Below are 12,417 nucleotides of genomic sequence, written 5' to 3'. Positions count from 1 at the left end.
TTCGCCGTCGATGTCTGTGCGAGGCTTCTGAGGGCTGACTAAACGTGAAAGCTATGTTCATTACAACGCTCTATAACAGTGCTACCTAGATATGATTGTGATGATTGAAAGCTCTGTTCCCCCTTGCAAGCAGTGAGGTCATATGAGACGACTGATCGGCATGACTATAGTTGTCCCCACCTATTCCTCACTTGTTACAAGACTGCTGTTGGTTGGATAGAACGCCATAGTACCCTGTCTTTCCAAGCCACCGGCGATAAAATCGCAAAAATTAATCACACGGTGGTTATTGGAAAAAATAAATCTCAGTAGTCTAACCCACCGCAAAGGCATGCGTAGGAGTGTAAGTAGGGACAAATTTACAAACATAGCCGTGGTAGCCAACACGGCCCGCCCGATGATATGTAATATAGTGATTGTGGCTGGCTCGCTTTGGCGCGTTCTATGGTAAAGTAACCTTGATTATCTCATGCTGAAGAACGATTGGTTGCGCAAGCAAGTCTGGATATGCGGTACCGCGGAAACATCAGGGCCACATTGATAGATAAATTACCCATGTCTTCATCTCTTCGCTTTTCTTAAACACAAAGTCTCTCATAAAGTATCTTCACGGCTGCATTCCATACCCAACCATATAAAGACCAAAACCAGCAAGACAATTTCCCAACACCATGAAGTTCACCACCATCTTGGCTGCCGTCGCCGGCCTCTTCGTCGCTTCCGCTGTCGCACACGAACAATGGGTCTACAATGATCACCGCAGGCCCCGCACAGTTGACAAGACAAGTACGCACTCTGAGCCGATAGCATCACACATTGTTGGAATTTCCGCAACCTACTGTACTAACCCGCACACCAGATGACTACGTCCCCACAGCAGAGGACAAATCACTCTGCGCCCGCTGGGACGGACCCCGCTGCCTCGACGACGAAGAAGGCCCCAACATCTTCGACGAGGAAGAGCGTAAACGTCAGGAACTTCAGAGTCCTAAGGAGAAGAAAGAGGAGGCTCTCGCGGAGTTGAAGAAGATACAGGGGATCTGGGATGGGTACCATGCGGAGATGCGGAATCTTAAGATGATGGAGAAGATTTACGAGGGATTCAATGAGCAGTTGGATAGGCTGGAGAAGATGGCGAAGCTTAAAATCGGCAAGAATCGGGAGGCGGATGAGGTTGAGAATGGGGGTGAGGGTGCGGGAGAGAAGTTGTAGATTGGGACAACTCCAAGGCTGGGAGAGTCAAGATGGCTTGAGATGCGCGGTGGAGATGGATTGTGGGATTGGCTAGAGAGCCAAACTGCGGCACGCGATTGTCTACCTCGATGGGAATCTGAACATTAGAGTGGAAGCAGGCCGAAATTGGCTGTCGCACAATGAAATGAACACAATCACAATAGATTGGCTTCAGAATACAAGTGTAGTAGATAAGTCGTGATGTCGACCTGCCCTGCAGCGCGATGCACAAGGCACGTCATCCCGAGGTTGCAGCACTGGCCACCGAACGAGGCCGATCGCGCTAAGTTTATCCAGCCCTCACTCACCCTATCACCACTATACTTCCCAACGACCATACAGCCCGACTACTACCCCACGGACCCCCGAAGTCTAGTCAATTACAGGAACTAGTACCTTCTCCGCCGAGATGAGCAACTTTGGAGGCGCCGGGCTTGGGCAAAAGGTCCAGAAGCCGAATCCGTGAGTCCTTCCCTCCATGCGCATGTCTCGTCTCGGCCCTTGGGTACTCAGACAACATGGCTGTCTCTTCCTATCTTTCGATTCCCTGTGCTAACAATTGCTCCACTTCAGGCCAGAGCGCGGCTCATTCCCTCTCGACCACGACGGTACGCTCCCCAAACCTCAACATCCACTTTTACGTCCTGCTGTACCAACCTAACCACATCGGTCCGATCTGCTACTGCCATCCATACGATCCATACGAATAGGCGCTTACACTATTGTCCAGGGGAATGCAAGGACATCATGCTCTCGTACCTCCGATGCATCAAGTCGCATCGTGGGACTAACGACCCCGAATGCCGCGGCCTCTCCAAGTCATACCTGTCATGTCGCATGGACCGGTACGTACCATCATCTACTCTCGAGGAAGGCATCGCCGGACCGCGATACAAACATGTCGCGGCGCTTCTCTTCCCATCAGCAGCCCACATCATGCCGTCATCTACTTCTAGTAGCATCTGCGGAGTCGCGCATCCTTGTTCTCGCTCTCATCATCCCCCTTACATAATGAGCATATGGCTGACTATTATCACCGCATTAGAAATCTGATGGCCCCGGATTCGTTCAAGAACTTGGGCTTCGGCGAAGATAGTGACGGCCCTGCCACCACCGCTGCAAATGCAACTCAGCCATCGCAACCCAACGGCCAAAACAAACCTCGCGGAGCTTAGGACAACGAGTCACTGTTTGAGCCAAGGACAAAGGTCACGCGGTTAACCGTTCGGTAGCATCCGAAGAACATGGCTCACATAGACCCCTCGGAATACGTCTCCACTCTTCTTTCCGAAAACCTTCGATGTGCCAAATGACGCACATGCGCATGTGTGAGCACGCCCTCTGCGCCCCCTGCAGCGAGACTGCAGATTCGACAGGTGACATTGAGAGGATGCCCTGGACCAGAACGGCAAAGCATATAGTGAGACAAAGGCATGGTCGGATCGGCGGCACTGGCACCCATCTCCGCGAAAGGCACAAATACAAGCAACTTGGATACAACAAGGAATGCCCATGACAGCTTGGCAGATGCTGTAAACACCGAGGATACTGGTGATACCCGGGCGCGCCACAACAGATCCGATGAAAGACAAGGCAGTGCAGATAACACAGCAGACTTATCTGAATCACATCGTTCTTTGTAGAACCTCGATAAGATAGCGGCGCAAATACACCTTGTTCACCGCTACACATCCCCATCGATCACCATCCCTCGTCATCCTGCAGTGGCAACCGTCAGACCCGATCTTCAACCGAGACCTGCAAGTCATCCCCCCGCAAAACCTAGATCTAGGAAACGGCGCTGCGCTGCAGATCGGGGGGTGTAACCGTCGTACAGCCGGCTAGCTGACACTGCCGATGGGGGCACGATGACTTACTCAACTCCCATCTTCCCTGCTGAACAGTCCGGCTATCTGAACATGTGCGATGCGCATCTTTGGTAGCGCCGTGAACGCTTTGTTTTTCGCGCTACTGCTGTTTCTGTCGCTGAAACAGTGTGGTTGTGTCTACGGGGGGTTCGTGTTGTGACGTTGGTGGCAGATGGGCTTCTCACTTCCCTGTGAGAGGGCATGAGAGACGGGCGAGTGCGGGTTTGGCGTTGCGTAAAGCACCGTGTACATCTTGCGACGAGAAAATATGGGCTGAATTAAGATTGAAAAGTGTCGGTCTCCTTTGCTCGACCTGATCCGCATGCATGCGCAGTGTTATGCCAGCTATACTGACTATGCGCACTAGCAACTTCAACGGCATAACTGTGCATGCTATCATACTATAACGTCCCTCACTATGAACTACCAGAACACAACTATCCACACTAGCGTGCGTACGTACGCATGTTACACGACAGATGTCAGTACCGATCCCAACACCACCAGTCCACCTGCCGACTCCCTTGCGATGTCACAACCAAAACACCTCAACACCGATCGTGCCCCCCCATCCCCTCTCCTTGTTCCGTCAAACGACGGGGATAGGGCTATACCCTTATAGCCGCAATGCCATTGTGTAGCAACATCGCGACAAGGTCACCCTCGCCGGTTCGTTCCATTCCATTCCATTCCACGTCCCTGCTTTACCCCAGCTCAACCCCCAGTAGCAACGGCTTTTGTCTCTTCTTGCAGAACCCTTCGCCGCTCGCGTATACAGTACGGTTACCTGCATATTGCGCATAATCCATTCGCCATGGACACGGACCCCCTCGATTGGATAACACTGCATCGTGGGCGAAGGACGTAGTAAGGACGTCGGCAGCTGATTGGCTGCGGGACCCGAGGCCGTTTTGCAGACCGATCGTAGCGTGCTTGTAAGCATGGTGCATGGGGGGTGATCTGCCGGCAGGAATGGCGGGGACGCAACGCAGGACGGGGGTAGGTAGGTATATGACGGGGGGCTATAGGTGTTCCGCGACGGACTTTACTGCATGGCATGGGTTTATGGTGATTGCGAGGGAGGGTTTGGTTGGTGGGAATGTCGACCGGTCGGAATGAGATGTCTAACTATATTTCCTCTTTCGCTGTTTCCAGGTGTATGGGGTGAGATGGAAGTGGGTCTGAGCGGCCGTGGAATGTGAATTGCATTGCATGATAGTCTTTCGATTCTACCGAACTACGTCTTCCGCATCAAAATGTACGGGAATGCGCAATCAAACCTCGCCCGTCCCCATCCAAGTTATCCCGACTCAACCCAGCCAACCAACCAACCAACCAACCAAGCCAAGCTGTTATTCCTTCTTCTCGTCACCTGCATGTACCACTACTTACTACCCATACACACCTATACCCTCATTCCCCGTCCACATCCTCCACCGTTCACGACATCACCCCACCACCCGAAACAACCAAACACCCGGTCTCACCATCCGGAGCCGTTCTTCGGACATGATCTTACAAATTGCTTTTTTTTTTTTTTATCCCCTCTTTAGCCGTTGAGATGCGCGGCGGCTAGATTTGCTTTTCTTCCACTTTCACTACTTTCCCATAAGCCCTAGATACGGTATTGTTGTACGAGATCCAGCGCTATGTACTATGGCGCCGACGCCACGGCTTTACCTGACCAAGTAGTCCGTGTATCACAGTCTTTGCGCAATCTTGGAGGTTGCGTGAAGGCGGCGGCAATGGCGATGGCGATGGCGATTTGCTCGTATCCGAAAATTGTGAATGCCATGAGGCTGAGACACGGGAGAGGCGTGGTAGAGACGCAGGAATCCGGAATGTTGCTTTTGTGGACCTTTTCGTCCTCCACACTGGCTGCCTGGCGGGAGGACTGTGGCGGTCGCCTCCACCGCCGAATGGATAGGGAGGGGCACGGCTCAACCAACTTAATCTCACTCGACAAGGCATGAAAGACGGGGTTATTGATGTAGATGAAATTGTATCTGGGACCAATCGGCCCATACTAGAGCCCATGAACTAAAAGGCAGAACGCGCAGTAGCAAGAATTCCCATAGGCCCACCGTAACCATAGCAAGCGTTATCCGAACGTCTTCTGCATCTATCATTCTCTTCCCACCAACATAAGTGCTGACACCATAGAACGCCAACAATCCGAAACGCGCCGACCATGCTTACATGTGCCTCCCATAAACAAAACCGTCATTAAAGAAGACAAGAGTGGTGATGTGCAAAACTGCAGGTAAACAACCGTGACACGCCACATACATGCGAGAAAGATGTAAATAGATGAAGGAAAGCGAGTCGCAGAGCTGCCAGAAGGAGAGACCGCCGTGTACGGAGATTGTCGAATACCGAAGCGGCGAAGACCTTCGTGCTCCGGTTGGTAGGCTAAGCTCGGATGATGATGAGCGGGAAACCAGGGTGATGATGTGCCACGGAGGGGTAGAACATATTATGCAACGAAATGGGAAGTGCTTTGATGCAGGCGAGAGCTTCATCCGTCCTTGGCCAGCAGAGACGGTACGCGCGCGGGCGACGACATGCCGAGGAATGGTCGACCGATGTGAGGTGTCTTTAGCCTCATTGTAGCAGCTCTAGCGTATGCATCAAGCAGGATGCAGGAACGGGTGCGGGGTATCGCGGGGTATCATAGTGAAGGAATCGACAACGAGATGAAAAGGCCGGAAGAACAGAGACAGCTAGTAGGCTTTGGATCAGTTCATGTCCATGCCATACTCATCCTCCTCTTTGAGACTAGACCAGTACTGCTGCTGGTTCGATCCAGAACCGCTACCGGTACTCTGCATGCCTGGGCTAAGACTCTGTGGAGATGCGCCGCTGATAGGTTCACCGGCCAAGTTGGTGTGCTTGGGCACTCGGAGTCCGGAGCCAGGGCCTCGCGAGTATCGGAAGGTACCCGAGCCGTTCTTCTCAAGAGCCTCGAGGATCTCGGTCTTCATGCGCTTCTCGTCTTCAGTCTGTTCGGTGACCCACTCTTCGCCAGTGGCTTGTTGAAGTCGTGCAGCTAGCTCGTCACACTCTTGAAGCTTCTTGGACAGCATCCACATGAGATCGCGAGTCCAGCTGACAGCACCGTTGAGAATGTCACCCTTGTTCGGGCCCTTGTCCTTCTCCTCGATGGGCAGTCCCTGTGTAATGTTACCAGCGGCCCGCCTTCCATTGCCACCTGCGAGAAGTGACGTTGCTTGTGGAGGCGACATGCCGGTGGCGCCCATGGTAGGTGACAAGGGGCCATTATTGTTGATGTGCTTGCGGATCTTTTCGTCCTCGAGGCGATGCTGAGGTACAAGACGAGACAAGTCGTGAATGCGCTCGTTGATGTTGTCCCGTCGGCGACGCTCGACCAAGTTGTGAGACTCCCGACGCCGGCGCTTCTTAGCGTCTGCGTTCTGGCCAATATCGACCTTGGCGGGTAGTGAGTTGTGCTTGCCGGAATGCAGGACATCGGTGATCTGCTGGTGGTGCATGGTACCCTGGTGGGGCGACGCGGTGGGCGAGTCGATCCATGAGTGCGCACTTCCGGGAGTGCCGTCCCACTGACCAGACACGCTCTTTTGATGGCGGTGCATGTTGGTCATGATTGGCTGAGTAAAGTTGCCAGAGTCTGGCGTGCCGAGGTGGAGACCAGCCATGGCAGGGGTCTTTGGTGACATGGGAGCACGGCTGTCAGAACCAGTCCGGCTCATGGTGATACGCTGGCGCATGGATCCACTGGGCATGCTGCCAGGGAAGTTCATCCTCTGAGGTACTGATTGGTACTGGTTGAAGTCGAAGTTGCCAGGGTGGTTGAAAGGGCTGTGGATGGGCAGGTCGTCTGGGGTGTTTGAGTAGACCTGGTTCATGTTTGGGTTGTTGGTGTGGCTGTGGTAGTAGTCTTGCTGGCCGACCTGCTCTTGGGCAAAGTTGTTGAAGCCTGGTTGTTGTTCGAAAGTGCCAAGTGACTCGGCGAGTTCGTCGTCGGCGATACCTGCTCCGCCCTGCATGTAGCTGTTGCCGGCGAAGTGGTTGCCCATCATGCTCCCGCTCATGTTGAGCTCAGAGGGGTTGATGCCGTTGGCATTCTCGTGCCCAGCGAACTGAGCGTTAGCGTATTGGTGGTTCATGTCAAGGCCGTTGTGACCGAGGAAGCGTTGGTTAAAAGACATCTCGTCGACTTCTTCTTTGATGTATGGTTGAGGTGATCCTGTGCCAGTCATGTTGAAGATATCAGCGTCTAGCACGTCGTCAGAGGGAGAGTCGAAGCCAAGGTCCAGCCTCGCAATCGGCTTTTGAGGAGAGTAGGAAGAGGGAGGAGTGAAGAGAGCGTCCGCTTGAGGGACAGTCAGTATGGTCTCGTAGTACATGATAGAAATTGACGTTGGAAATGACGGAAGAGAAAGTGCGGGGAAGGGGAGGAGAGAAGAGAGTCTGATATAGGAAATGGATGCACTCTAGCGCCGTTCTCATGACGGTGCAGAGTGGGGGACGTCACAAAGGCGTACTTACTAGGCTTTGGCATTACTGTGGGTTGCAGTATTCCAGGAATGTGGATGTGTATGATCTGAAACGATCTGTCGTCGATCTAAGCAAGTGACTAAGGATCGCGCTCGCAGCTTGCAGGATGATTGCAGCACGAGGCGGTCTGTGTCGCTATAAGGACCCTGGCAGATGCTTGCTATCTGGTGTGCACAAGGACAGTGCGAGCAAGCTGAGAGGCCTAGCTAGTGACGCCTGATAGGGACGAGCAAGCCTCTGGTCTGGGGCAGAGAAGGCTAGTGTTTGTCTGCGCAGAAGACGTTAGTGCCATGTTCTGTATGCAAGAGTTGTCGTTCTGGGAAGTATCGCTCACCGGTTCGGGTCTGCTGGCGTGGAGGTGGTTGTGGGGAGTGAGGGAACTCGGAGCTGTGTTCCGGGATCGAACTGAGAGCATATGTCAGCGCACAGTCCAGCAGTCTGAAGTGTTGGGCGGTTGAAGGGTTGGTTGCATGAGTGTGGCGCACAGCGAGGTAACCCGCGAGGCGAGCGACGGCGGACGACAGCCGTGCAGTAGCCCGGCGCTGTGGGGATGGTGGTACAGGGGACAAAAGCAGCGAAACCGTCACACACGGCCGCGGTATGGCTGGCGTGGTCTTGACGACGCAGGCCGAAGCGAGGTGCGGTGGAGTGGGAGAGGCGGTGGTAAAGGAAAGAGCAGCCGGACGTTGACTCACCTCGGAACTGAGGGAAGGCGCAATGGGATGCACCTGCAACACTCGGTCTCTCGGTCGCGGAGAGAAGGAGTGAGGTCGCTCGGGCGGATAGCTGCGGCGGTTCACGGGCAGCAAACTTGGTCGTCGAGGGTGGTGGTAGAGGTCGCGGTCTGGATGCAGCGGCGTGGGGTGGGACAAAGAGGTTTGCCTTGGTCGAGGGTGGCAGCAATGGAGAGGTGAGGTGCTGATCGAGTGGCGACTATGTCGTCTTGCTGTGAGAGAGACCTGGTGCGACGGGCGTGGTGGTGGGTAAAATAGCGGAGGTGGGATATGGAGAAGGAAGTCGGGGGATATGGCGGGGAGGGATCAAGGGTGGGATGTGCCTGGTCGTGGTGGAGCAGAGCGTGGTAGGCGGGCTGCCGTGCGTTTGTTTGGCAACAGTCTGCGGCACAGGCTGAGGATATTGCGCTGGCTGCAGCGGCTCTCTCTCTCTTGAGCGACGACGGGGCAGCTGAAGCGAGGCGTCGGTGTGGGAGGGCCCTAAGCCGGAAGGCGGTCAGAGAGGTGGTGGTGCTAGTGCGCGCGCCAAGCGGCTATGGGCAATGGCGAATCAGCCTGTTTGACGCGGATCGCAGCCAGCGAGGGCTCTGGCTTGGGAACGGCAGAGAGTAGCACGGCGCGCCGAGACGATGCCGCTGCGGTGGTGCGTAAGATGGGGATGACGTGCGGCGGCGTACAGAGATAGGCGTACGGGATAGGCGTACGGAGATGAGGGCGTCGTGGAGAGGTGGAGGGAAGCTCGGCCCGCGGTGGTCCGCAGATATAGTGATGAGTACTCCACAGGTAGACATACACTGAGTATGTCGTGAGAGGGAAATTATTGGACAGGTAGAGACGCGGCACGGCCGCATAATATACACCTCGCTGCTCTGGCGGCTCTTCGCCATCTCTCACCCGCCTTACGCTGAGTGTGGCTCTGCCTGTTGCCCACCCCGGTCCTGCGCCCACCCCGGCAGCAAGGTGTGGCCTCTTTTGGTCACGAACGAGGTAATCTTGTCTCAGCTACCCGGTTTCTACGCAGCGCTGGGTGAGGGCGCGCAATGTGACTCACTAAAGGGCTTCGGGCTCCTGTCAAGCGTCATCCATTGTCGACAGTCCAGGGCAGCCATGGCCGACCTGGCCGAGAGTGTGTGTGGTTCTCCAGGCCATGGTCCTTGATGCTTGCTAGGCTCATGGCAGCGGGAGACGATCTCGCGCTAGTCGCTAGAGCACCGAGGCGACGCTAGACTCTCAATGCCCTTCACTTTCACCCTCCACCACGACGACTAGGCGGATCGCATACGACACGCCGGAGAGTTCCTTCCTGCTCTGCGTCCCCCGCCGCCCAATCACACGCGCCGCAGCCGCCCCCCGGTCCTTCGCTCCTTCCGCTACACCTTCGCACCCTCTGCGGCCTCGTCACAAGCCTCGCCCATCCGTCGTCCCATCTGAGACGCCTGTCTGACATCTGCCATTGGCCGTCTGCCTCCTACACCGCAGGTCGATCATCTGCACGAAATCCTCCGGTCCGTCTTCGCAGTAGCAGCAGTGGCACCGAATCGAACAAACCGCTGCTGTGCCCTCCCACGACGCGCCCAAGCCACTCACCGCAGCGGGGCCCAGGCAGCTACACATACACCAGCCAGGGTCGACGGCCGCTATCTGCTAGCCGTACCAAGACTCGCACCTCCACGGCTCTTTGTGTCGCCTGCTGCGGCTTCGACCAAAGCTTCTCCCGACTAACTCCCATCCTCACACCTGGGCATACTCAGATCCGCTAGCACCTCGTGTTCACTCCTCCAACATGGCCTCCGCTTCCTTCCGCGACTCGATGAACTCGCTCGGCTGGAGCAGGAGAGAGGCAGACGCGCCCATCAACACCGCGCCGCCCTCTTTCCTGGGCCGCATCCAGAACCTGAATCCCTTCGGCGAGGGAGGCTATGTCCGACTCCCCATAACAGAGGGCAACCCTGGCGCCCCTCTCCCAGCGCCCACCCGCAGAGAGGAGGAAGAGGGGTGGTTTGCGCGTAAGTCTACGTCTTCCATTGCATCCTGTGGCAAAACACGTCCACCTTCCTTACGCGTCTCTCTCGCTCCCCATCTCCACTTTATCTGAGATATACCCTACTGCTACAACCCCTCCCACTATAGCTGTGGCGCGTGATGTCATCAGACGACAACGGTCGGGGCTAGTTTCACCTGCACCGCCATGGTTCTTTGTCTTCCTTCATGTTTTGTCAGATGGCATTCTCGAATGCGCATCCCTCTAGTTGGGGAGATATCCATAATTCCACAGGCATCAACGTGTCATCTGCCTGCGAACCGTACCCGGCCGCGCGACAACCGACAATGTGACAGAAGGGAGTTCCTGCGTTACCACTTCGGATGCAGGACCCTCGCATTGCACACACCTTTGACTCATGTTTACGTCCGCTAACCCATACCTGCAGTGAGTCGGTGGGACCGATTGCTCGTGTTTGGTGGGCTGCTCATTGCTGCCTTGGCAATGTTTGCTACTTGTATTGGCCTGATGTTCACGCCTGTCTTTCTGCTCAGGCCGCGCAAGTTTGCCATTTTGTAAGTCCTCAGCTCTCCTGTTGCCTCGTATCCAGCCGAACACGCCCTGCATGCAGCCTTCTCGCCAGTGGTGAGATCATACAAGGCGGATAGGCAGTGACACATACTGCATACGTCCTTCGGCACGGCTATGCGAACTCATGCAATCTGCAATGTCAAGGATCGCATCTTCCGCTCACCGACTGCGGACGTTAGCCTGCACGAATCCAGTCGCTTGACTCTCTAGCCACCAGAGATCGGCGCTGGACCCTCTGTAGCGATCATGCGGGTCCAAGGTTCGGCGCGCTGCAGGGTGCAGACAACCTTCACCTAGTCCAGACTCTGCCACGCCAAGTCGTATGCACATCACCTGAAGAACGTTAGCGCTAACATCCATGGCCTGATTGCAGATGGTCTATGGGAAGCGTTCTCTTTTTGGCAGCTTGGGGTGTCCTCATGGGCCCTATGCAATACGGTAAGCAGCCTCATTATCCGAGCCCACCACTACCGTCGCTGACAAAATATCAGTTCAGCACCTCATCTCTGGTCCGAGGCTTCCGTTCACTGCTGCTTACTTCGGCAGCATCGCCCTCACACTCTTCTTCTCTCTAGGTGTAAGTTCAAGTTCCTACCCCAGTACATTTATCCCTGCTACATGTCGACCCTTGTTCATGGCTGCCCGAGAGCGAGCCCCCACGCCTCCCTTATCGATTATCGTCCCCATAGTTTGTGTTTACTGACACTGTCCGCGTGACTAGCTCCACAGCACCATATTGACCTTCGTTGCGGCTATCGCCCAACTAGTATGTCTATTATGGTACATCGTCTCGTATTTCCCAATGGGCTCTACGGGCCTGCGGTTTGCAGGACGCTTTGGTGCGAACCGTGTGACAGCTTGGATGAACGACTGAGTTCACTGATCTGTGCATTACGAATGCTGTCTTGGCCATCGTGGCTATGTCGCTCTGTACATACAAGTAGGTTGACGCAACGCGCGTCAAGAATATCATCATCATGTCTGCCAGAGCAGTATATTGCCTCGACGCGAAAAAGACTCATCTACCAGGATGCATCCGATATGCTTCTTCCAAGCCCATCACGTTGCGTAGTCACGCACGCGTTGCTCTCTCCACGCCTCCCACTCGCGCTCTGTGATTGATCGGTCGGCTCGCAAAGATGTGCCACACCAAACGTCGCGAGCTTCAGAACTGGGCATAGACTGCGCAGCTAGTGCGGCGTTCAAGCAGCGTTTCATCGTTTCATACACTAGCTACAGGCCTATCGCCGCATGTGCATTTCCAAGCCGACTTTCCGACATGTTGTTGACTCCACCAAACCTGTTCAATATACTTGATACTTGCAGTTCCGCCTCCCGAGCCAGAAGTGTGAGGGAGTGACTGACTTGACTGGAGGTCGTGGTGTCTCAGATGGGCCGCCTACCAGAATGCGTTAAATCAGCCCCTCGGATGTAAATGTTGATCATGCACTGTATCCAACCTCGTGGCGAA

At 55.0% G+C, this 12,417-nt stretch overlaps 3 protein-coding genes across 3 annotated transcripts; 2 read left to right on the top strand and 1 right to left on the bottom strand.

Moving 5' to 3' along the window:
* Nucleotides 1-671: 671 nt before the first annotated feature.
* Nucleotides 672-1,212, top strand: J4E84_010166 (uncharacterized protein; the record flags this gene model as incomplete). Its single annotated transcript, XM_049392723.1, has 2 exons — nucleotides 672-786; nucleotides 860-1,212. The coding sequence occupies 2 exons, from the start codon at nucleotides 672-674 to the stop codon at nucleotides 1,210-1,212; spliced, it is 468 nt and encodes a 155-aa protein (XP_049239524.1).
* Nucleotides 1,213-5,839: 4,627 nt separating this feature from the next.
* Nucleotides 5,840-7,489, bottom strand: J4E84_010165 (uncharacterized protein; the record flags this gene model as incomplete). The annotated part of the gene is made up of 1 exon (XM_049392722.1): nucleotides 5,840-7,489. One exon carries the CDS (start codon nucleotides 7,487-7,489, stop codon nucleotides 5,840-5,842), a length of 1,650 nt encoding a protein of 549 aa, XP_049239523.1.
* A 2,668-nt stretch (nucleotides 7,490-10,157) lies between these two features.
* Nucleotides 10,158-11,820, top strand: J4E84_010164 (uncharacterized protein; the record flags this gene model as incomplete). The annotated part of the gene is made up of 5 exons (XM_049392721.1): nucleotides 10,158-10,380; nucleotides 10,804-10,930; nucleotides 11,320-11,384; nucleotides 11,438-11,523; nucleotides 11,668-11,820. The coding sequence occupies 5 exons, from the start codon at nucleotides 10,158-10,160 to the stop codon at nucleotides 11,818-11,820; spliced, it is 654 nt and encodes a 217-aa protein (XP_049239522.1).
* Between the last annotated feature and the right edge of the window lie 597 nt (nucleotides 11,821-12,417).

This window comes from Alternaria hordeiaustralica, assembly GCF_023758085.1.
Source record: "Alternaria hordeiaustralica strain BMP 2776 chromosome Unknown scaffold_37, whole genome shotgun sequence".
NCBI classification, from domain to species: Eukaryota; Fungi; Ascomycota; class Dothideomycetes; order Pleosporales; family Pleosporaceae; genus Alternaria; species Alternaria hordeiaustralica.
This window is presented reverse-complemented; position numbering and strand designations above follow the sequence as displayed.